The 26307-nt window shown below is 46.2% G+C and overlaps 1 protein-coding gene across 1 annotated transcript in view; it reads left to right on the top strand.

Annotated features, from left to right (window-relative positions):
* The first annotated feature begins 394 nt into the window (after positions 1 to 394).
* Positions 395 to 26307, top strand: part of PTGER4 (prostaglandin E receptor 4) — a 48544-nt gene continuing 22631 nt past the window's right edge. Inside the window, exon 1 of the mRNA XM_040338741.1 lies at positions 395 to 3093. Within this exon, the coding sequence (XP_040194675.1) occupies positions 2263 to 3093 (831 nt within the window). The 5' untranslated portion in view covers positions 395 to 2262. The remainder of the gene's footprint in view (positions 3094 to 26307) is intronic.

The raw sequence follows: 26307 nt of genomic DNA on the forward strand, positions 1-26307 counted from the left end.
TTATGCATTTTGCATTCCAGTGCCTGGGAAATATGGACATGCGACTTGGGAATGCACTAATAAAAATTGTTTTTCCATGAGTTGCCGCTGACTCCATGTTTTTACCAAAACACACCGAAGATGCAGCAAACAAGAGTTTTTAAAAATGCAACACTCTGGGGGTTATTTTACTACTATAGAAGATGTGTTACTGATTGTGTGGCTCATTAAAATAGGAAAAAATAATTTACTTTTTATTCTTGTGTTTATTATATTTTATTTTGTTTTTTATTGTATTTATTTATTTTTTGCAATACAACTCTTTTTATTAACTGTAAACAATAATATTAAAAAACTAAACTCACATTAAGCGGGATACTGTATAAAATTGCACAACATTTTGTCACTTTCCTGAACAGAGGTGTTCGTGGGCTTGGAAAACAGACACGGCACGCATGGACACTCAGCTCACACTTCTGCCCCCAGGAGCTCTTCCGACAGCAGAGATCTCTATAACCTCATCACTGACATCAGCAGCACCAATCAGATCAGGGGGAGGGAGGAGAGCACAGCAAACCTCACCCCTCCCTCCCCACAAACTTCACCAGAGGAAACTTAGAGCAAGCAGCTCAGAAGTGTCAGCACTGACAGTGTGGAGGACATGAGCACCACTGACAGCCTGCAACAATGAGTGGACTCAGAGCTGCTCTCTGCCTTCCATCATCACTAGTCCTGGCAAGCAGCCATATCAAGTCCTACCGGTCTGAGAAGTCCTGATTTTATCAGTGCCAGTCTGGGAACTTCTGATCTCCTTACCTGTACCAGTCTGAGAAGTTCTGATCTCATCAGTGCCAGTCTGAGAAGTTCTGATCTCATCAGTGCCAGTCTGAGAAGTTCTGATCTCATCAGTGCCAGTCTGAGAAGTTCTGATCTCATCAGTGCCAGTCTGAGAAGTTCTGATCTCATCAGTGCCAGTCTGAGAAGTTCTGATATCCTTACCTGTACCAGTCTGAAAAGTTCTGAGCTTGCCAGTGCAACTTTAAGAAGTTCTGATTTCCTCACCTGCACCAGTTTTAAAATCCTGATCTCACCAGTGCCAGTCTGGGAAGACCTGATTTCTTCACCTGAACCAGTCTTAGAAGTAAGTGCTAATCTTTTCACCTGTACCAGTCTGGGAAGTTCTGATCTCACCAGTGCCACACTAAGAAGTCCTGATCACCTCACATGCATCAGTCTTAAAAGTCTTAATCTCATCTGCACCATCCATTCAAGTCCTAATCACCTCACCAGTACCAGTTTTGGAAGTTTTGATCTCAACTGTGCAAACCTATGAAGTCCTGATCTCCTCACCTGTACCCTTCTACAAGTCCTGATCCCCTCTCCTGTACCAGTCTACAAGTCCTGATCCCCTCTCCTGTACCAGTCTACAAGTCCTGATCCCCTCTCCTGTACCAGTCTACAAGTCCTGATCCCCTCTCCTGTACCAGTCTACAAGTCCTGATCCCCTCTCCTGTACCAGTCTACAAGTCCTGATCTCTCCTGTACCAGTCTACAAGTCCTGATCTCTCCTGTACCAGTCTACAAGTCCTGATCTCCTCTCCTGTACCAGTTTGAGAAGTCCTGATCTCACCTATACCAGTCTGAGAAGACCTGACCTCCTGATCTGTACCAGTCTTAGTTTTCTACCCTTTGCCAGTCTGAGAAGACCTGACCTCCTCATCTGTACCAGTCTTAGTTTTCTACCCTTTGCCAGTCTGAGAAGACCTGACCTCCTGATCTGTACCAGTCTTAGTTTTCTACCCTTTGCCTGTCTGAGAAGACCTGACCTCCTCATCTGTACCAGTCTTAGTTTTCTACCCTTTGCCAGTCTGAGAAGACCTGACCTCCTCATCTGTACCAGTCTTACAAGTCTTGGTTTTCTACCCTTTGCCAGTCTTAGAAGTCCTGATCTCACCTGAGGAGTCCTGTGTCATTTTGGGAAAGATTGATCTCCTCAACTGAGCCAGCTGGTGAAAAGTTGTGATTGCCTCCCCTGTGCCAGTTCTACAAGTCCTCATTCTCCCACCTGCACAAGTTCTAGAGGTCCTCACCTCCTTAGCTGTGCCAGTCTTGGATCCCACCAACTGCTCTCACCTGGAAGTCCTGGTTGGCCCCTGTCTAAGGACTGAGCACATACCTGGAGATAAACCTTGAGGACTTGCTGAGTGACTTACCTGCCCACACCTAGGGCAGGTTTTTTTGTATTTTAGTTTGGTTGTGTATGATGCCAAGCCTCCACATCTGATGATGACCCCAGAGAATATCACCACCATGCTCTCCTCTCTGAACACGACCCTCCTGAACAGCACCGGTAGCTCGGTAACCGGCCGTCCCCCGACCATCCCGTCCGTCATGTTCATCTTCGGGGTGGTGGGGAACCTGATCGCCATTATAGTCCTGTGTAAGTCCCGCAAGGAGCAGAAGGAGAGCACCTTCTACACCCTGGTGTGCGGACTGGCAGTCACCGACCTGCTGGGCACCTGCCTGATCAGCCCGGTTACCATCGCCACCTACCTGCAGAACAAGTGGCCGGGCGGGCCAGCGCTGTGCGAATACAGCTCGTTCATTCTGTTGTTCTTCGGGCTGGCCGGGCTGAGCATCATCTGTGCCATGTCCATCGAGCGCTACCTGGCCATCAACCATGCCTACTTCTACAACCACTATGTGGACAAGAAGCTGGCCGGCCTCACCCTGTGTGCCATCTATGTGTCCAATGTCCTCTTCTGTGCCCTGCCCAGCATGGGCATGGGGAGGAGCGCCCTGCAGTACCCCTGGACATGGTGCTTCTTGGACCTCCGAACCAACGTCTCTATCTATGCCGCCTACTCCTACATGTACGCCGGCTTCAACTCCTTCCTCATCCTGGTCACCGTCATCTGCAACGTCATGGTCTGTGTGGCCCTCATCAGGATGCACCGACAGTTCGTGCGGAGGACCTCCCTGGGCACCGACAACCGAATCTCCGACTTCAGGAGGCGGAGGAGCTTCAGGAGGATCGCCGGGGCTGAGATCCAGATGGTCATCGTCCTCATCGGAACCTCCGTGGTGGTTCTCATCTGCTCCACCCCTCTAGTGGTAAGTCCCGGGAAGTGCCTGTCTGTGTGTGTGAGAGACTAGTGCGGGACTTGTGCGGACTTGTGCGGGACTAGGGAGCCCAGCATGTCAGGGGAGAAGAGGGGGTATTGAAGAACTGGAGAGCCCAACATGTCAGGGGAGAAGAGGGGGTATTGAAGAACTGGAGAGCCCAACATGTCAGGGGAGAAGAGGGGGGTATTACGGAACTGAAGAGTCCAGCATGTCAGGGGAGAAGAGGGGGGTATTACAGAACTGGAGAGCCCAGCATGTCAGGGGAGAAGAGGGGGGTATTACAGAACTGGAGAGCCCAGCATGTCAGGGGAGAAGAGGGCGGTACTACAGAACTGGAGAGCCCAGCATGTCAGGGGAGAAGAGGGGGGTATTACAGAACTGGAGAGCCCAGCATGTCAGGGGAGAAGAGTGGGTATTGCAGAACTGGAGAGCCCAGCATGTCAGGGGAGAAGATGGGGGTATTACAGAACTGGGGAGCCCAGCATGTCAGGGGAGAGGAGGGGGGTATTACAGAACTGGAGAGTCCAGCATGTCAGGGGAGAAGAACTGGAGAGTCCAACATGTCAGGGGAGAAGAGGGGGGTATTACAGAACTGGAGAGCCCATCATGTCAGGGGAGAAGAGGGGGGTATTACAGAACTGGAGAGCCCAACATGTCGGGGGAGAATAGGGGGGTATTACAGAACTGGAGAGCCCAGCATGTCAGGGGAGAAGAACTGGAAAGCCCAGCATGTCAGGGGAGAAGAGGGGGGTATTACAGAACTGGAGAGCCCAGCATGTCAGGGGAGAAGAGGGGGGTATTACAGAACTGGAGAGCCCAGCATGTCAGGGGAGAAGAACTGGAAAGCCCAGCATGTCAGGGGAGAAGAGGGGGGTATTACAGAACTGGAGAGCCCAGCATGTCAGGGGAGAAGAGGGGGGTATTACAGAACTGGAGAGCCCAGCATGTCAGGGGAGAAGAGGGGGGTATTACAGAACTGGAGAGCCCAGAATGTCAGGGGAGAAGAAGAGGGTATTGCAGAACTGGAGAGCCCAGCATGTCAGGGGAGAAGAGGGGGGTATTACAGAACTGGAGAGCCCAGCATGTCAGGGGAGAAGAGGGGGTATTACAGAACTGGAGAGCCCAGCATGTCAGGGGAGAAGAGGGGGGTATTACAGAACTGGAGAGTCCAGCATGTCAGGGGAGAAGAGGGGGGTACTACAGAACTGGAGAGCCCAGCATGTCAGGGGAAAAGAAGGGGGTATTACAGAACTGGAGAGTCCAGCATGTCAGGGGAGAAATGGAGAGCCCAGCATGTCATGGGAGAAGAGAGGGGTGTTACAGAACTGGAGAGCCCAGCATGTCAGGGAAGAAGAAGGGGGTATTACAGAACTGGAGAGTCCAGCATGTCAGGGGAGAAATGGAGAGTCCAGCATGTCAGGGGAGAAGAAGGGGGTATTGCAGAACTGGAGAGTCCAGCATGTCAGGGGGGAAGAATGGAGTATTGCAGAACTGGAGAGCCCAGCATGTCAGGGAAGAAGAAGGGGGTATTGCAGAATTGCAGGGTCCAGCATGTCTGGGAAGAAGAAGGGGGTATTGCAGAATTGCAGGGTCCAGCATGTCTGGGAAGAAGGGGGTATTGCAGAATTGCAGGGTCCAGCATGTCCGGGAAGAAGAAGAAGAGGGTATTGCAGAATTGCAGGGTCCAGCATGCAGGTTTGCTAACTCCAAATTCACGGACAGGTTGTGAAATCCACGATTTTTACATCTGTCTGTGAATGTCCTTTACGGACATGCAGTCTTCATGTCAGTAATGGACATTCAGGGACCAGGGGTGGACTGACAACTCATGGATCCCCCGGGCAATAGAAGATTATGGGGCCCCCGGGCTTACAGATGGCCACCAAGCCAGGAGGCATTACAGAGGCGGGGCAGCTAAAATCTCAGGATTTTCACATCAAAAGCATGTCGGTTTTGGACATATCAGATGTAAAAAAAACACAGATTTTTGCATACTGTCCCTGGTTTTAATGAGCCTGGCAACCCTGATGGTATGGGGCCCTTGGGTAGTCCCCGAGTGCCTCAATGGTCAGTCCGCCCCTGTCAGGGACAGATATTAAAATATCACAGATTTCCCAAACTGTCTGTGAATTTACTGACAGTTGGCAACCCTGCCAGCATGTCTGGAGAGAAGAAGGGGGTGTTGCAGAACTGGAGAGTCCAGCATGTCAGGGGAGAAGAAGGGGGTATTGCAGAAGTGGAGAGCCCAACATGCCAGGGGAAAAGAAGGGGGTATTGCAGAAGTGGAGAGCCCAGCATGCCAGGGGAAAAGAAGGGGGTATTGCAGAAGTGGAGAGCCCAGCATGCCAGGGGAAAAGAAGGGGGTATTGCAGAAGTGGAGAGCCCAGCATGCCAGGGGAAAAGAAGGGGGTATGGCAGAAGTGGAGAGCCCAGCATGTCCGGGTAAAAGAAGGGGGTATTGCAGAACTGGAGAGTCCAGCATGTCAGGGGAGAAGAAGGGGGTATTGCAGAAGTGGAGAGCCCAGCATGTCAGGGGAGAAGAAGGGGGTATGGCAGAAGTGGAGAGCCCAACATGCCAGGGGAAAAGAAGGGGGTATTGCAGAAGTGGAGAGCCCAGCATGCCAGGGGAAAAGAAGGGGGTATTGCAGAAGTGGAGAGCCCAGCATGCCAGGGGAAAAGAAGGGGGTATGGCAGAAGTGGAGAGCCCAGCATGTCCGGGTAAAAGAAGGGGGTATTGCAGAACTGGAGAGTCCAGCATGTCAGGGGAGAAGAAGGGGGTATTGCAGAAGTGGAGAGCCCAGCATGTCAGGGGAGAAGAAGGGGGTATGGCAGAACTGGAGAGCCCAGCATGACAGGGTAAAAGAAGGGGGTATTGCAGAAGTGGAGAGCCTAGCATGTCAGGGGAGAAGAAGGGGGTATGGCAGAACTGGAGAGCCCAGCATGCCAGGGTAAAAGAAGGGGGTATTGCAGAAGTGGAGAGCCCAGCATGTCAGGGGAGAAGAAGGGGGTATTGCAGAAGTGGAGAGCCCAGCATGTCAGGGGAGAAGAAGGGGGTATGGCAGAACTGGAGAGCCCAGCATGACAGGGCAGGAGAAGGTAGCTATGGTAGCTGTAGAACTGAAGTGCCTAGCATGGCAGGGCAGGAGAAGAAGCAGGAGACTATTGTAGCTGCAGAACTAGAAAGCCCAGCATGTCAGGGCAAGAGAAGGTGGCAGACTATTGTAGTTGGAGAACTAGTGAGCCCAGTATTCCGGGGAAGAGAGGATGGGTACTGCAGCTGTAGAACTAAAGACCACATCACGGGAGAGTAAGAGAAGGTGATTATAATAGCTGTAGAACAAGAGATCCCAGTGTGCCAAGGCATGAGAAGGTGGCTGCCACAGCTGTAGAAATAGAGATCCCAGGGTGGTAGGAGAGCACAGGATGTAAATGAATGAGTAGAACTACAGGTCCCAGCAGGTCAAGGCAGAGCAGGATGACATATGTTACTGCAGAGCTTCTAGGGGGGAGCAAAGATAACCAATCGCTGAGCTCAGCTCTGACTTTACAATTCCAATGTTGATTCATTTATGTTGTGTTTCAGGAATGGCGTGCCATGTGCTTGTCTTTCCTGATTGCTGGGTGTAGTAGAACTACAGGTGCCACTTGTTGGTGCAGAACTACTAGAGAGCCAAAGACAAATGACCTATCAATAATCCCTGCGCTGACACCGTCATGTTGATCCTTTATGTTGAGTTCCACAAATAGCATGCCATATGCTTTTCTTTTCCTAGAGTAGACCTTCAGATCAAAGCAGCTTATGGCAGGACAGGCTGGTTGGTGCTCGCTGTTGCAAAACAACAAGGGATCTAAAACTGACCTATCAGTAATACAAATGTTGGGTCTGATTAAGGTGTAAAAGGAGATGAAACTAGATCCAATCTATATAAAGTAAACCTGTGTTCACTTCAATCCTGTGTGGAGGAGATTGAAATTTGCATTGAATATCGCTTTGCCTTCCCTTAATTTTTGACTTGGTATATTAGGTCCATCATTGCTTTTCTGCACAGTCTAGTATTTAGGATCCTTTATTTCAAGAGTCGATCCTCTGCTGAGTTTGATCGATAGCATTATATGTACTGTGATTGATTTCAGTATTCTAATATATACCCTGCATGCTGGATTTCAGTATTCTAATATATACCCCGCATGCTGGATTTCAGCATTCTAATATATACCCTGCATGCTGAATTTCAGCATTCTAATACGGTATATACCCTGCATGCTGTATTTCAGTATTCTAATATATACCCTGCATGCTGAATTTCAGTATTAGAATATATATCCTGCATGCTGAATTTCAGCATTCTAATATATACCCTGCATGCTGAATTTCAGTATTCTAATATATACCCTGCATGCTGAATTTCAGTATTCTAATATATACCCTGCATGCTGAATTTCAGAATTAGAATATATATCCTGCATGCTGAATTTCAGCATTCTAATATATACCCTGCATGCTGGATATCAGCATTTTAATATATACCCTGCATGCTGGATTTCATTATTCTAATATATACCCTGCATGCTGGATTTCATTATTCTAATATTTACCCTGCATGCTGGAATTCAGCATTCTAATATATACCCTGCATGCTGGATTTCAGTATTCTAATATATACCCTGCATGCTTGATTTCAGCATTCTAATATATACCCTGCATGCTTGGTTTCAGCATTCTAATATATACCCTGCATGCTGGATTTCAGCATTCTAATATATACCCTGCATGCTGGATTTCAGTATTCTAATATATACCCTGCATGCTGGATTTCAGTATTCTAATATATACCCTGCATGCTGGATTTCCATATTCTAATATATACCCTGCATGCTGGATTTCAGCATTCTAATATATACCCTGCATGCTGGATTTCAGCATTCTAATATATACCCTGCATGCTGAATTTCAGTATTCAAATATATACCCTGCCTGCTGAATTTCATTATTCTAATATATACCCTGCATGCTGGATTTCAGCATTCTAATATATACCCTGCATGCTGGATTTCAGTATTCTAATATATACCCCGCATGCTGGATTTCAGTATTCTAATATATACCCTGCATGCTGGATTTCCATATTCTAATATATACCCTGCATGCTGGATTTCAGCATTCTAATATATACCCTGCATGCTGGATTTCAGCATTCTAATATATACCCTGCATGCTGAATTTCAGTATTCAAATATATACCCTGCCTGCTGAATTTCATTATTCTAATATATACCCTGCATGCTGGATTTCAGCATTCTAATATATACCCTGCATGCTGGATTTCAGTATTCTAATATATACCCTGCATGCTGGATTTCAGCATTCTAATATATACCCTGCATGCTGGATTTCAGCATTCTAATATGTTGAACAACCCCTATGCGTAAAAAAAACATTCATAATATAATATTGTGCCAAATAAGTGAGTGCCTACCGGTACTTTGTGCTTTCACATGCTTGTACTTGTGTCTATACAACAGCTAAAGAACCTGCACTATATTATTATTATATTTATCATCACTAATTTATAAAACCCTGACTTATTATGCAACGCTATAAAAGTGATGAATGTTTTTTTTTATAATATGCTGTAGCTTTATAAATTAGTGATGATAAATGTAATAATGATATAGTGTAGGCTCTTTATCTCTTGCCTTTATTGGATTATTATTTTGATTTCTGGTGCCCACATGTGGCCCTTTGGCGTTTGCATTGTGACCCTCAGACCCCAGCAGTTAGTAATGGGAGCTTTGCTTTTGTAACACCCCCTCTGTTTCTGATTGTCTCAGCCCTGGTTCGCACTGCTGCGACTTCGCATTTAACTTGCTGCTACATTCAACACAAAGTCACATGACAAGTTAAAACACATTCATTTCAATGGGTGCCGTATTAATTGCTGCGACCCAAGTCGGGACAACAAAAAAAATAGTTTCTGCGCTACTTTTATGCATCTTGCTTGTGACATGAGTGCCAAAGAATGCAATGTTAAAATCACAAAAGTTGCAAGGAAGCCTTTTTTTGTCTTATCTTTGCGACTTTTGCTCTGACTTTAGAGTATTTTGTAAGCTTGGTAATATGTGTCCCATTTTGTATTGTTATGATTTTGCCAAAGCCACATGAAAGTTGCATTGAAGTGGTTTCAAGTTGCAAGCAATTTGCAATGAACTGAGCCTGAGAACAGGGCTTCAGTCTCCAACCAACTCCTATAGGACAGTCTCCTCAGACCATCTCCTCTAGTAAAGCTGGACATACAGGTAGAACTTCTAACAAACAAAAAATCTCCCCCCCCCCTCCCCCCAGTACATTGGATATTGCCTGTGAGACTTGACGAATGTCATTCAAGAACATCAAAATGTCATTTGCTTTTAACAATCAATTTTGCTATGAATGAAATTTCCTGAACGCAAACCACATACATTTCTAGAAATGTGTTCCTTCGGGAGAGAATTTTCATGCTGCACATTTAAATCTTTTTGTAACTACAGTTAAAATCAAACTTTGATTTGACACCATTAACAATTTGCAAATTAAACAAATGTTCTAAAAAATATTTTTTTTTTTTGAGCATACTAATGTATGGCCAAGTGTTTGTCTTGAGCCTATGATAGTCATTTGTAGCATTATCAGGCCCGTCGCTACAGCACAGGCAAAACAAACAATTGCTTGGGGCCCCGAGCTGGCCTGGGGCCCCCAACTTCTCCTTCCCAGGATGTAGCGTGGCCGAGCTCCTCTTCCTTCCACCTGGTGTCCTGTCAGTCCGGCCGGGTACCGCGCGTGGTACAGGAGATTCAGTTTCCTGTTCCCGGCCGGACTGACAGGAAGTGCACACTGAGTGCTCACTTCCTTTCAGTCAGGGAAGACAGGAAACTGAATCTCCTGTACCGCACGGTACCCGGCCCGGGCACTATCTGATAGGGGACTGGGGAAGAGGCAGGGGGAAGAGGAGCTCGGCCACGCTACAGCGGCAGCCTACAAGGAAGAAGGGGAGGTAAGAATAGAAAAAAAAATTGTGTAGCGTTAAGGTAGGCTTTGCATGCGGGGGGGGGTGCTTGGGGGCCCCCATTTTGCTTGGGGCCCCCAAATTCCTTCAAACGGCCCTGAGCATTATAGACAGGGGCGGCTGGTGGTATATTTCGGTCTGTTGGGTCACAGGTCGGTCACCAGCCCTGCACCTACCCCATCTAGGTCGCGGGTAGTGACTTCACCCTGCGTCCCCTTCTCCTCCACTTTGGCGGCTCCCCTGTGTCTCCCCCTCCTCCTTCTTGGCAGCCAATAGGATCGCTTCGCCTCTCGGCCAATCAGGTGACGGGTCTCAGGACCCGCTTCCTAATTGGCCAGGGGGAGAATAAGGAAGACAATGGTGAATATTAATTTGTTATTGTCACACAACTGGGTGGGCTCGGGGGGCAGGCTCTAATCACGTGCTTCTTAAAAAAAAAAAAACATTGGAATCCATGCCCCCTGCATGTAGATTAGGGGCCGGGCGCATGGATTAGGGGGGCGGCACCCAGACGTTGGTGACATCAGGGGGCCACATTTGCGACCCTACTTACCTTGTAAGGTGACAACCACTGCTTAGGTTCTTCTCTCATAGAACAAATCCCAGCAAGTGCGACATACTGGGACCCGTAGATGTAGAACAGCGCCAACTTTTTATGGCATAGCTGCCAGCTGTCCCCACTTTCCAGGATTGGAGATTTCTCCCATAAAATCTTGTGTACTTGAAAAACCCCAGGTTTGCAACACTGAGCCACTGCAAGTAAAATCTATTTTTTTCCAAAAAACTACATGGATTCATTGTATCAGTTATAATGCAACAATTGTATGTACAGTACAGCATGATATGGTGGGAGTGTAGCTTCTGTATGTTTCCAGAAATATTTTTCAAAGTAGAAAACTATCTGCCTCCTGTACTCATTCAGTCTATATCCCAATTCATTGAGTGATGTGTACTGGGCATTTAGCCCCCGTGCGTCCAATCCCAGCGTTTTTCATGCGCCTGGGAGGCATAGGTGCAGCATCCAGTCCCTAGCCTTGTCATAGACTTTGGCAGGCTGCAGGCAGCACCTGTGCCACCCAGGCTCATGAAAACACCAGGATTGGACGCACAGGGGTCCAGTGTGTACTATTGGGCTATTTGCCATATCGATCATGTAATGTCTTTTATTGGCTGTCAGTGCAGAAAATAATCTACAAATAACAATTGTTATACCCTAATGTCCCATGTGCACCAGATATAGGTATCATTTTTTATGCTCTTGAATTGTCACTTGCAGCAATGATCAGATTTTGTCTAGCCAATGTGGAACTACAAGTCCCAGCTTAGCACAGATCAGGGCCATAGGGCCCCATTCACACCTGAGCAATTTTATGCTTGTAGCTCTAAAACGCTCAACAAGCCATTCATTTCAATGGCCCCTGTTTACCTACTGTATGAGCGTTCTGTCACCTGGAGAAAAACACGTGTCGCTCATAAAAGTACGTGAGCTTCTTTTTGTCAGATTACAAGCGTTTTGGCCCCATAGACTTCAATAGAAACACCCGACTTACAAATGTTTTCATGCATGTTTTGCATGTTTAAGATTAAACAGACACTCTTCACCCCTAATTTTCTCTCCCTCTCCTCCCCCTAGCGCTTTCTATTGGATAAAACAAAATCACCTGAAACTGAAAAACGCTTGGAATACGCTTCTGGAAAGTAAAAAAAAAAACGTGCAAAAAACACTAAAAAAAACGCCTGAAAAAGACTAGTAAATCGCTACGCTCAGGTGTGAATGAAGCTTAAATAACTTAACAAATGAGTTGCCTGTTGAGATTTAGAATTTCCATATCTGATATGGCAACTTTATTTGTGCCCCAGGACTGGCATGGCATCTGCCCGCTGTGGAGCTACAAGTCACAGCATGCCCTGGGAAAGGTAACTGCACAGTAACAGTCTGAGGAACACAAGTTCATTACCTTACTGACACACAATGCACCCTTCTATGCAGGGTCTACTTTGCTCGTTGCCCTGCGTTTCTGCTGTCTTCACTTCCTGGCTGCAGCCACCTGGCTTGTTTGGTCATCGTAAATTCTCACCTATGCTACAATTCACACTACATACCTACAGACGTCACTGGCAGCGCCCGCTCCAAGCAGCGGTGCCTCACAAGGACATAGCTGAGCACATTTCAGTACTTCTGGCTTTATTTAATAGGATGGTGCAATCCCATTTCAGTTTGAAGAAACCATTATTTATTGCACTGTGATTTATTTGGTAAGCCTGGCTGTCCTATACCGGCTTAGTGCTGCAACAAGCTGAGACCAGTGTCCTTGCACACAGGAGTGCCATAACCCACATAAGGGTCAGAATTTTTTTACTTTCATAATGAGAGCCAATGACCTGCTTTTTAGGCAGTGCGGTGCCTCTTTCCTGGTAAGGTCACATTATAAGAGCTTGTTTTCCATTGCTGGGGTGACTAATCGCACAGATGCAGGAAGCTGGGTGGTGAGGATTAAACTTACTATGACTTATTACATCAGAATGAAGTTTTAACATTTTTTGGTTAACCAAGACACCAAAAGATAATCATTTACTCATTAAAGCTTTGTACACACAGCGCTAGATGTGGGAATTTCAGGACTCGTCCTGAAGCTCACCCAGTGGGTAGAAACCTGCCAGGGAGTCATATGTTATGTATAGTCAGATGCAACCAAAACCCAGGATGCTACATGCACTTTGGCACGCCGCAGTGCAAAACTTCACATAGTTTCTTGTGTGCACTGAACTATTGCATTTAACACATTATTGTTTCTGGCCCGGAGCTGGACTGGCACTGGTGAGCCGAAAAACCCCTGCATAGTGTGACGATCAGACTCTCTGGATGGGTGTAAGTCCTAAACATCTGCGACTGGTAGTGCTGGTTCGGGAGGGAGCTCCTCACAGCTCCTGTAATGAATAGAAAAAAAGAAAGGTCTCCCTCTAGCTGCACATCTGTATTATCCCTGGGATGAGTGTGTGAGTGGCAACCTCAGTCTGGACTCCGACTAGGCCCCTCCCTAAACACGTTTCGCTCCACTTGTGGTGGAGCAAAATGCATTTGGGGCGTGACCTGGTCAGAGTCCAGGCTGAGGTTGCCACTCACACACTCATCCCAGGGATGATACGGATGTGCAGCTACAGGGAGACCTTTCTTTATCACTGGTGAGCCTAAGCAATGCATGTTGGGTGCCCCCTGATGAAGCTTCCTATCCAAGGCCTTAGATGTTTAAGAAGTTGTGCGCACAATATATACAATCTACAGAAAGTAAAACACTAAGATGTATTTCTAATATATCTCTACTTAACTCTAACCTTTACTGTAACCTTAATACTAACCATCCCTGTAACCCTAACCTTTTCTGTAACTCTAACCCCAAATTTTCCCTGTACGCCTAACATTATCTGTCCCTGTAGCTAACCCTTCTTATGACACTAACACTTACCCTCAAACTAACCTTCCCTGTAAACCTAACACTGATGCCGCATGCTCGGAATAGATTTGACGCATGCTCGGAAACATTGAACTTAATTTTTCTCGGCTCGTCGTAGTGTTGTACGTCACCGCGTTCTTGACGTTCGGAATTTCCGACAAGATTTTTGAGACCGTGTGTATGCAAGACAAGTTTGAGCCAAAATTCCATCGGAAAAAAATCCACGGTTTTGTTGTCGGAATTTCCGATCGTGTGTACGCGCCATAACCCTCCCTTTAACTCTACCCTAAAAATTAACCCTTCCCGTAATTGCTAACACAAAGCCTAATGCCGCATACACACGATCATTTTTCGGCATGAAAAAAAAACTAAGTTTTTCGGCATGTAGAAAAAAACAAAGTTTTTCCAACTTCATCATTAAAACGACGTTGCCCACACATGGTCGTTTTTAAAAAATGCTCTAGCAAAGCGCGGTGACGTACAACACGTACAACGGCACTATAGAGAGGAAGTTCCATGCGGATGACGCCACCCTTTGGGCTGCTTTATCTGAATTCCTGTTATTAAAAGACGATTTGCGATTTTCTGTCTGTTACAGCGTGATGAATGTGCTTACTCCATTACGAATGGTAGTTTTACCAGAACGAGTGATCCCGTCTCATAACTTGCTTCTGAGCATGCGCAGGTTTTTAACATCGTTTTAGCCCACACACGATCATTTTTTACAACCCGAAAAATGACATAGTTTAAAACGTCGTTAAAAAATGCAGCATGTTCGGAAAAAAAAATTGTAGTTTTTCAGAACCCGAAAAATGATGTGAAGCCCACACACGATAATTTTAAATGACATTTTTTAAAAACTATGTTTTTTTCATGCCGAAAAATGATTGTGTGTACACGGCATTACACAAACCCACCTTTTAACTCTAGTAATTCCTATAACCCTAATGACGCGTACACACGTTTTTCATGATGAGAAAAATGCAATTTTTTTAATTGGTCATGAAAAACGGTCGTGTGTAGGCTTTAACGATGGGGCAAAAAAGAAGCAAGTTATGAGAAGGGAAAATTGCATAATCAGCCCAAAGGGTGGCGCCATTCGAATGGAACTTCCCCTTTATAGTGCCGTTGTACATGTTGTACGTCACCGCGCTTTGCTCGAGCATTTTTTATCACGATCTTGTGTATGCAAGGCCGGCTTGACAAGAATCACGTCGAGAAGAACGTCATTTTTTTCCATGGCATGAATAATGGTTGTGTGTACACGGCATAAGACTAACCGTAACTCTTCTTCTAACATAGATGGCTTGAATGTTGTCGGATTTCTGCTGAATCGGCAGAAATTCGAGTCGGGGGTAGCCCTGCAAGTATTTGTCAAAAGTTGATTTCAAATCAGAATGTGCTGGATGGAAAATTCTTGACTGAATAGTGTCCTATCGGATGCAGTTACTGTCCAGCAGCGCCATTGTGTTCAGGTAGTTGATGGTGCCGTGGCTGCTGAATACAAGAGCCTGCGGTGGGGATTCCCACATTCACGCTGTTAGCACAGGTGATTTTCTCTTGTTTAGTTGATTTTCTCTTGTTTAGCCATTGTTGGATACCTTAATGCTGCCTACTATTTGCATACTCACCTATCCAGCCAAGATACTCTGGCTAGCTCTCTCAGATACCAACACTAGTGGCATCCTGACACCATGTTTTTTTTTTTAAATGGGCATTACATAAATTTATATAGAAATCTGATTCTTTTGTATAGTGTACAACATGCATAAAACAAGGAGTTCTGTGTCAGGTTCTATAGCAAGTAGCTGAGCTATAATCACAGACAAGTAGTGGCTTGAGAAGACCTGTGATTTGCCTTCAGCCAAACCGCCAAACTGGCTCCTCCGGTTGGTAAACAGCAGCAACAGCCTGTTCACATAATGTGATTGTAGAATCGACTTCCCTGTTCTGCCAGTTTGCCAAAATAATTGACAGTGACGGCGCTCCTCCTACAGATCAGCAGAGGTGTAGGCGAATTTGGGATCGCACTAATTGGGTCTGACAGCTCGGGGCAGGGAGAACACATTTTCTGAATACAGATATCCAAGAATGGGGCCAGACAATGCTGATTCAGACATCAGAAGATTATTTTTCACTGTTATTTACAGTGTAACTGAAAGGTCAAACTTTGTTTTTTAGTTTTGGATATAGTGGAGAGGGATCTATGCAGGTAGTGATCTGGCCGGGATCTAAGATGAGGACCCCAGTGCTGCAAGGCAGACATGCAGAGGCGTTGCTAGGGGGGTGCGGGGGGTGCGGTCCGCACCGGGTGACACCCGCTAGAGGGGTGACACCATCCCGTTTTTTTTTGTTTTTTTTTTTAAGCTGACATGCCCAGCCTGCCCTGTGCAATCTCAGCCTGCCCTGTACCACCCCAGGCTGCTCTGTGCCACCCCAGTCTGCCCTGTATCACCCAGCCTGCCCTGTACCACCCCAGCCTGCCCTGTACCACCCCAGCCTGCCCTGTACCACCCCAGCCTGCCCTGTACCACCCCAGTCTGCCCTGTACCACCCACCCTGCCCTGTGCCACCACAACCAGCCCTGTACCACCCCAGCCTGCCCTGTACCACCCCAAACAGCCCTATACCACCCCAGTCTGCCCTGTACCACCAACCCTGCCCTGTGCCACCGCAGCCTGCCCTGTACCACCCCAGCCTGCCCTGTACCACCCCAAACAGCCCTATACCACCCCAGCCTGCCCTGTACCCCCCAAACAGCCATGTACCACCCCAGCCTGCCCTGTACCACCCCAACCTGTCCTGTACCACCCTAACTTGCCCTATACCACCCCAACCTGCCCTATGCAACCCTAACTTGCCCTATACCACCCCAAACTACCCTATATCACCCCAACATGCCCTATACCACCTTAACCTGTCCTATACCACCCCACTACACCAACCTGCCACTATACCACTCTATACTACCCTAACCTGCCACTATACTGCCCTATACTATCATTTACAGGGGCTGGTGACACCATGTTTTACCGCACCGGGTGACACTAACCCTAGTGACGCCACTGCAGACATGCTAACTACTCAGCCACTGTGCTGCCTCACACTCCATGCAGATAGTGCCCTGGCCAGGATTTGACCCAAACACCCCAGTTTTGGAGTCTGCGTGTTCTCCCTGGGCTTGCGTAGGTTCTAAAACTGTTTTCTTGTAAGTTTCCCACAAGGTCTGTATTTACCAGATGCATTTCATTTTGAACACAGTACAATTTTCCCATGTTGCTTTTTTATGTGACATTTGTGATAGTAGTGATTGTCACATAGATTTGGTTTCTGCATGCTTTTTTGCCGTTATCTTTTCCTTTGAGAATGTACAAACATGACGAAGTCGGCCACAATGCTTCCATTCATATATATCTAGCTGTCATAGGATTCCATTAGTCTGACTTTCTCCTGCCTCCGCAGAGTTCCCTGCCAGGACTAGATTATTTGTGTTGTTCTTTGCTTTAGTGGAGTGTATTTTGTATGGATATACCCAATGTGGAATCCAAGAAGGATTAATGATTTTTCGAGTAAGTCACGGCCATGTGCCAAATGCATTGGCTGGTTGTCATCTACACTTGGTATGGTTATTGGAGCCCCCGTGATAGAGGAATATCCCAGGCCAGCATTTTCTTCTGTCTGTTATGGAGCTGAATTTGGAGCTTCAAAAGCTGCCTATTATTAACAGTTCTTGTTCCTGGCGTGGTCCTGCCTTCTCTACATGGTGAGTCACTGACCTCTGACGTGTGTATGTAAAGTTGTAGGACATCTGTTGTACATGCTTGTCCGTGGACAGCGATTTGGTCAGTTTTTAGGCATACTCCCATCATTAGAAATCATGGGGCCCCATACAGCTCACCTGATGGCCCCCCCGTACCCCCTATCAGCAGCCCTGCCCACTACCCCACACTCTGTACCCCCTGCACGGCCCCCCATTGTTTCCCTCTCTGCATTCCCCTTAAACCGTGCCCTGTACACCCTGCGTACCGCATCACCCAGGACTCTGTACTACCTGCATCTCCCAAAACGTTATCTGTACCGGTGTTTCACCTCACTTGTATACCTTCTCTCCCTCTAGTACCTAACACTCTGCAGACCCTGCATCCCATATTACCCTACGCTCTGCATTCCCCATTACCCCACTCTCTATGTATGCCAATTACCCTACGCTCTGCATCCCCCATTACCCTACGCTCTGCATCCCCCATTACCCTACGCTCTGCATCCCCCATTACCCTACGCTCTGCATCCCCCATTACCCTACGCTCTGCATCCCCCATTTCCCTATGCTCTGCATCCCCCATTACCCTAAGCTTTGCATTCCCCACTATCTACATCCCCCATTACCCCACCTTTTACATCCCCTATTACGCTACACTCTGCATCCCCCAATTACCCTATGGTCTACATCCCCCCCCCCCATTACCCTACGCTCTGCATCCCCCATTACCCTACGCTCTGCATCCCCCATTATCCTACGCTCTGCATCCCCATTATCCTACGCTCTGCATCCCCCATTTCCCTACGCTCTGCATCCCCCATTACCCCACCCTTTACATGCCCTATTACCCTATGTTCTGCATCCCCCATTACCCTATGCTTTGCATCCCCCATTTCCCTACACTCTGCATCCCCCATTACCCTAGGCTCTACATCCCCCATTATCGTAGGCTCTACATCCCCCATTACCCTACATTCTGCATTCCCTATTACCATTACCCTATATTCTACATTCCCCATTACCCTACGCTCTGCATTCCCCATTACCATTACCCTACTCTTTACATTCCCCATTCCCCTACTCTTTACATTCCCCATTAGCCTATGCTTTACATTCCCCATTACCCTACGCTCTACATCCCCCATTACCATTACCATTACCCTACTCTCTACATCCCCCATTACCCTACGCTCTGCATCCCCCATTATCCTACGCTCTGCATCCCCCATTTCCCTACGCTCTGCATCCCCCATTACCCCACCCTTTACATCCCCCATTACCCTACACTCTGCATCCCCCAATTACACTAGGGTTTACATCCCCCATTACCCTACACTCTGCATTCCCCATTACCCTACACTCTACATCCCCCATTACCCTACTCTCTACATTCCCCATTACCCTACACTCTACATCCCCCATTACCCTACACTCTACATCCCCCATTACCCTACTCTCTACATTCCCCATTACCCTACTCTCTACATTCCCCATTATCCTACTCTCTGCATTCCCTATTACCATTACCCTACTCTCTCCATTCCCCATTACCCTATGTTCTACATTCCCCATTACCCTACTGATTACACTCCCCATTACCCTACTCTCTACATCCCCCATCATTTCCATCCAGTGTCTTTTTGAGGCACAGACCTGCAGCAAGAATTCTGATCAGGGATCGTAACTTAGCTCTGAATTTCCAATGCATGTAGTTCTGGGTTAGTTGAAGCCAGGCGACTAGTATTCCTAGAACAGTAATGTGAGCTCCTGTATTTCACTCAGGGTTACTTAAAGGGGTTGTAAAGGTATTTTTTTCCCCCTAAATAGCTTCCTTTACCTTATTGCAGTCCTCCTTCACCTCATCCTTCAATTTTGCTTTTAAATGTCCTTATTTCTTCTGAGAAATCCTCACTTCCTGTTCTTCTGTCTGTAACTCCACACAGTAATGCAAGGCTTTCTTTCTGGTGTGAAGAAAGCCTCTTGAGGGGGGAGGGGGCGAGTAGGAGTGTCAGGATGCCCACTAACACACAGCTCCTTTCTCTATCTGCAAAGTAGAGAGTGTCCTGACTTGCCTGCTCGCCCCCTCCCCCCTAAGGTAAAGGAAGCTATTTAGGGGGAAAAAAAATGTACATTTACAACCCCTTTAAAGAACCAGAAAAAAAGAAACCCGTCAGCTCAGGAATATTCGAGAAGCAAATGTTTTTGTACTAATTACAGCAACATAATATTTTTTTCTAGTAGTTCGTTGTAGAAACCAAATGTCGAGTCACGTTAGCCCTGTTTTTGCCATTGGAATTAAAATACAAAATATTTGAGCGCCATGACAACAAGACAGAAACAAAACCTCAGCACTGGGACATAGCAGCTCTATAGTCATTACAACACCTTGAAGTGCCGCCATCAAGCCATTAGGCTCATTATTTGCGCCATTGCTGTGTGGTGCAGCATGTACTCTATGTATGTTATGTGTTCCCATTCACACAGCATACCTAAAAATAATGTAAAATAAAGTTCTGATCTTCTTAGTCGTTTCTTTGGAGCAGGTTTATACATAGAACTCTATAGGCAGCTTCTTTGTAGAATAGCTTGCAACAGAGAGAGGGACAAGTTGGTTTTAGAATGTATTAAGATATAATGTACCACCCAAGTCTTGAAAGCTTTAAACCTTTGTTAGGTTAGTCTACACATGTGGTTTACAACTGATAATGAAGATCTGCCATCCCATGAAAAGGTAGGGTTAATTTTAATAAACATAACTCTCCATCCCCCTCCGTATTAAACCCAAAACCATATATTTCAGCTTACCAATCATTAGATGTGGTGGCTGCATTCATTTTCTTTTTAAAGTCATTGTAAACCTTCTTTTTTTTTTTAATAATAAACCTGTCATACTTACCTGCTCTGTGCAATCCTCCTCTTCTAGGGTTCCCTCTGCTGACACTCCTGGCTCCACCACTTCATCGAGCGCCCCCATAGGAAACTACTTCCGGTGGGAGAAGTAATGTGGGCTTGATCCAAAGCCGTGCTGCCTGCGCCTATAGGTACAGACAGTGTGGTTCAGCTCCGCTCCCAGCTTCCTCGTCACAGGATTTGATTGACAGCAGGGTGAACCAATGTGCCGTGTGAACAGGGAGAGATCTGCTGCACTCCAGCATAGTCCTGGATTGAGGGGAGCTTGTTCTATTGAAAAACAACAGATTTACTGGCTGGATCACCAGGTGGGGGAAAAAAAGGAAAGAAAGCCTATAAAAAGAAAAGAAATGCAGCCATCACATCTAAGAATTGATAAGCTGCAATATAATAAATGTTTGCTTTTGGATTTAATACTTCTTTAAATGAGAAGTACAGCCAAAGCTTGTGTTTGGCTGTACTTATTCTATGGATCACAGGAGTGAAGTCCATTTTGCACTCCTGTGACCAGTTTTTTGGCAGAAAGCTGAAGCCCACTGTCATATGATTTTGACAGAGCCGTTCCAGGCTGGGGCAAGATTGCGACAATAAAGTCGGGATCAGGGCCGATCCTAGGCAGGGTGCATTGCATCCAGGCGCCTGCAGAGGTGGGGGCGCCGAACATCTAACAGGCTCTCTAACATAAGCCCTCTCTTTGTCCATCACAGAGGCCCCCCTCCAGGTCCCAATAAAGTACTCTGCTTCTCTTCCTGTATTTTGTTAATTGTTAAGAGATCATGTAAGGATCCCAGGGTAATGAAGACTTTGTGGGGGAGCATCTCTGTGGTTAAGTCATTGCCATGGAAACATTTGTAAAGGGGAGGAGTTAGTAAAGGCCCAGGTGCCTGTGACCCTAGGATCAGCCCTGGTCGGGATCCACCCACAACCCGTGTTGTACGTCACCGCGCTTTGCTAGATCATTTTTTAAAAACGATGGTGTGTGGGCAACGTTGTTTTAATGATGAAGTTGGAAAAACATTGTCTTTTAACGGCTTAACGACCGCCGCATGTACATATACGTCGGCAGAATGGCACGGACAGGCAGAACGACGTGCCCGCACGTCGCTGCCTAGACGTGGGTCGGGGGTCCGATCGGGACCCCCCCAGTACAAACGGCGGTCGGTAAGCCTCTGGGAGCGATCCGGGATGAGGGCGCGGCTATTCATTTCTAGCCGCCCCCTCACGATCGCTCCCGGAGCTGAAGAACGGGGAGAGCCGTATGTAAACACGGCTTCCCCGTGCTTCACTGTGGCGGCTGCATCGATCATGTCATACCTTTTATAGGGAGACACAATCGATGACGTCAGACCTACAGCCACACCCCCCTACAGTTGTAAACACACACACTCCTACAGCGCCTCCTGTGGTTAACTCCCAAACTGCAACTGTCATTTTCACAATAAACAATGCAATTTAAATGCATTTTTTGTTGTGAAAATGACAATGGTCCTGAAAATGTGTCAAAATTGTCTGAGTGTCCGCCATAATGTCGCAGTCACGAAAAAAATCGCTGATCGCCGCCATTAGTAGTAAAAAAAAAAAAAATTAATAAAAATGCAATAAAACTATCCCCTATTTTGTAAACGCTATAAATTTTGCGCAAACCAACCGATAAACGCCTATTGCGATTTTTTTTACCAAAAATATGTAGAATAATACGTATTGGCCTAAACTGAGGAAAAAAATATGTTTTATATATGTTTTTGGGGGATATTTATTATAGGAAAAAGTAAAAATTATTGCATTTTTTTCAAAATTGTCGCTCTATTTTTGTTTATAGCACAAAAAATAAAAACCGCAGAGGTGATCAAATACCACCAAAAGAAAGCTCTATTTGTGGGAAGAAAAGGACGCAAATTTCGTTTCGGTACAACATTGCATGACCGCGCAATTACCAGTTAAAGCAGCGCATTGCCAAATTGTAAAAACACCTCTGGGCATTTAGCTGCATATTGGTCCGGGGCTTAAGTGGTTAATTAAACATTCTGAAAAACTACGTTTTTTTTTTCATGCTGAAAAATGATCGTGTGTACGCGGCATTAGATACACCGGTGAGAGTTTTGTGGTAACACACCTCCTTTATTGGAACACATGCAGCTCCTTTTCAGTTATTTTTGCCCACTTAAGGGAATTGCGTAATCCTGATAACAATACCGCAAAAAATTTCCTTAATGAGAAGTCACAAGTTCACTGGGATCCATCCCACAGATTGCCTATATGACCGTTCTGTGACTTCTCCTACAAATATTAACTCAGCCAAGTGATAAGAAAGCGGCTTACCGATCGCCCCATTTATTGATGTGATTAATAATAGAGGCAGTGCGTAGTCTGATAGGACCCGTACATGTCCTTAGCATTGTGTTTACTCACACACACACGCAGGCTGCCAGCTGTGACAGCTGTGTCAATGTATTTCTTTGTCAGAGCGCGTAAGTATGATTGCTTCTACCCTGAAGAAATATTCTGTAATCAAACATTGCAGGGGAGAGAGTTTAATCCATGGGCTGGTGTCCACGCTTAGCCTTGGACACCTCAAGGGACGGTTTAACATTTTCCTGTGAATATCTGGAATTGAACGGAGCCCAACGTGACATAGCCTGGTGCCAAACTGCTCTTATCTGACTTTTTTCTCATGAATATCTTTGAAGAGCGGTGAAACATCATGCTTGTTTTCTTGCCGGCAATGCAGATGACATGCTTGTTTCCTGCCGGCAATGCAGATGATGCTGCATTATATTTGCACTCCTGCCACTGCTGATAAGTCCAATAAGTCCAGTAAAGGGAAGTCACACCGTGGGCCAGATTCACATAGATTAGCGGATCTTTAGATCCGCGTAATCTATCTGATTTACGATCCGCCGGTCCAATTTAGCGAGGCTAGTGCATGATTCACCAAGCACTTACCTCGAAAATTGCACCGTCGGATCGTAACTCCCCCTGGCGGAATTTAAATTCCGCGGCTAGGGGGAGTGTACAATTTAAATCAGGCGCGTTCCCGCGCCGATTTAACTACACATACGTCGCCGGCGAAATTTGCCAGTGCACATGCTCCAAATGACGTCGCTAGGACGTCAATGTTTTCGGCGGCTACGTAAATTCCGGCCATCCGTATCGACTTACGCAAACAACGTAAAAATTTGAATCTCGGCGCGGGAACGACAGCCATACTAAACATTAGCTACCCCTCATATAGCAGAGGTAACTATCCGCCGGAAAAAAGCCGAACGCAAACGACGTAAAAAAAAAGCGACGGGCGGGCGTTCGGTCTTGAAACGGCGGTTCTCCTCATTTGCATATCCGACGCGTAGAAAACTGCGACGACACCTAGCGGCCGGCGGTAGATTGCAGCCTAAGATCCGACTGGTGTAAGACACTTACACCAGTCGGATCTAAGGAGGATCTATGCGGAACTGATTCTTATGAATCAGTCACATAGATCCAACCAGCTGGACTCAGAGATACGACGGCGGATCAAGAGATCCGCCGTCGTATCCCCTTGATGAATCTGCCCCCATGTCTCCATTCATCTGCTGTGTTCTTGCCAAATTTACTGTTAAAGTCATTTTTAGATGTTACAAGTTGGATCACTGCTGGATCTGGAGTGTTTATGTTTTAAAAATAATTGTTGTTATTACTATTATTATTCAGGATCTACGTGTGGCTCCAACAATTTGCACTTCATAATATGAAGGGAAACAGTTGAGAGCGAGGTGCAAGTGATACAAAAAGTTGAAACCCGGCAAAAAAGCCCAAACAAAAGGGCAAGAAAATTGATTCCAAGAGTAGCATGAGCAATCGGCATAAGAGATATCAGCAGGCTTCAACTAATAACAATGTAATAGGAGCAGTCCCAGAAACCAATATCATATGTATATCAAGGTCCAGTTTTAAAAAAAGGGGCGTGATAGGCTTTCCTGAAGAGATGAGTTCTCAGGGTTCATCTACAGCAGGCGTGCCCAACCAGTGGCCCGGGGGTCACATGTGGCCCGCGGAGCCCTCTGATGTGGCCCGCTACCTCCTTCTCGGGGATGGCGGATTGGCAAGCCCAGATCATGGATCATTCCCCAAATGGATCATTCCTCTTCTATTTGGGCGTATCAAATCAGAGGACCCGTAGAGTGGGCCGTGTCCGCTCTGCATATGCAGAGCGGACATGGACCTGTCATCCGCCTGCTCTGCTCATTGTGGCCCGCGACCGGTTACCAAGTCGCATTAGTGGCCCTCGCTCTTCAAAAGGTTGGGCACCCCTGATCTACAGGAACACAGAGTAGGAATTAGCCACTGATATTTTAAGACGAGGCTGATAATGTGTGTATGTTGTTAGTATTTTGAATTTCATTAGGTGGCCAAGCTATAATAATAGGTAATGATCCTGCCACAATGGCCCTTGTTCAGGCACTTCCTGTTTAAAGTCACAACTGCCTTCTGGTTGTGTTCCTGCATTGTCCACCTGTCGCATGAAACCCTGATGAATAAAATGCAAGTGGCATTACACAGGCATGGTCCGATGTTGTCACTGTCAGGAAGCCAATCCAGAGCAACAGTGTGCAGCTAATGCTGGAGAGAGTGCATGTAGACAGGAAGTGGCTGAAAAGGTTTGAGATCAGCAACATCAAGTTGAAAAAAGGTGAAAATGTCAATAGTTTATAACATACATTGTCATCTAGTTAAGATGGTCATAGACAGCTTAACATATATTGTCATCAAGTTAAGATGGCCATAGGTGGCTTAACATACATTACCATCCAGTTAAGATGGCCATTGGTGGCCCAACATACATTGTCATCAAGTTAAGATGGCCATAGGTGGCTTAACATACATTGTCATAAAGTTAAGATGGCCATTGGTGGCTCAACATACATTGTCATCAAGTTAAGATGGCCATTGGTGGCCCAACATCCATTGTCATCAAGTTAAGATGGCCATTGGTGGCCCAACATACATTGTCATCAAGTTAAGATGGCCATTGGTGGCCCAACATACATTGTCATCAAGTTAAGATGGCCATTGGTGGCCCAACATCCATTGTCATCAAGTTAAGATGGCCATACAGTAGGTGCACAACATACATGTCATCAAGTTAAGATGGCCATAGGTGCACAACATACATGTCATCAAGTTAAGATGGCCATAGGTGCACAACATACATGTCATCAACTTAAGATGGCCATTGGTGGGCCAACATACATTGTCATCAAGTTAAGATGGCCATAGGTGGCTCAACATACATTGTCATCATGTTAAGATGACCATTGGTGGCTCAACATACATTGTCATCATGTTAAGATGGCCATAGGTGCACAACATACATGTCATCAAGTTAAGATGGCCATTGGTGGCCCCACATACATGTCATCAAGTTAAGATGGCCATAGGTGGCTTAACATACATTGTCATAAAGTTAAGATGGCCATTGGTGGCTCAACATACATTGTCATCATGTTAAGATGGCCATTGGTGGCCCAACATACATTGACATAGGTGGTTCAACATACATTGTCATCAAGTTAAGATGGCCATAGGTGCACAACATCCATTGTCATCAAGTTAAGATGGCCATTGGTGGCCCAACATACATTGTCATCATGTTAAGATGGCCATAGGTGCACAACATACATGTCATCAAGTTAAGATGGCCATTGGTGCACAACATACATGTCATCAAGTTAAGATGGCCATTGGTGGCCCAACATACATTGTCATCATGTTAAGATGGCCATAGGTGCACAACATACATGTCATCAAGTTAAGATGGCCATAGGTGCACAACATACATGTCATCAAGTTAAGATGGCCATTGACGGTTCAACATACATTGTAAGTCAGTTAAGATGGCCATAGACATCTCAACATGCTTTGTCAAGATGGCGTTAGATGACTTGACATACATTGTCATCCACTTTGGATGGTTATAGATGACTACCGTACATTTTTTTCCAATTCCTGCAATTTTCCACCTGGCTCCGTCAATTTTTATATCAACTATTTTCAATCCTGG

Source organism: Rana temporaria, chromosome 1, assembly GCF_905171775.1.
Source record: "Rana temporaria chromosome 1, aRanTem1.1, whole genome shotgun sequence".
Lineage (NCBI taxonomy): Eukaryota > Metazoa > Chordata > Amphibia > Anura > Ranidae > Rana > Rana temporaria.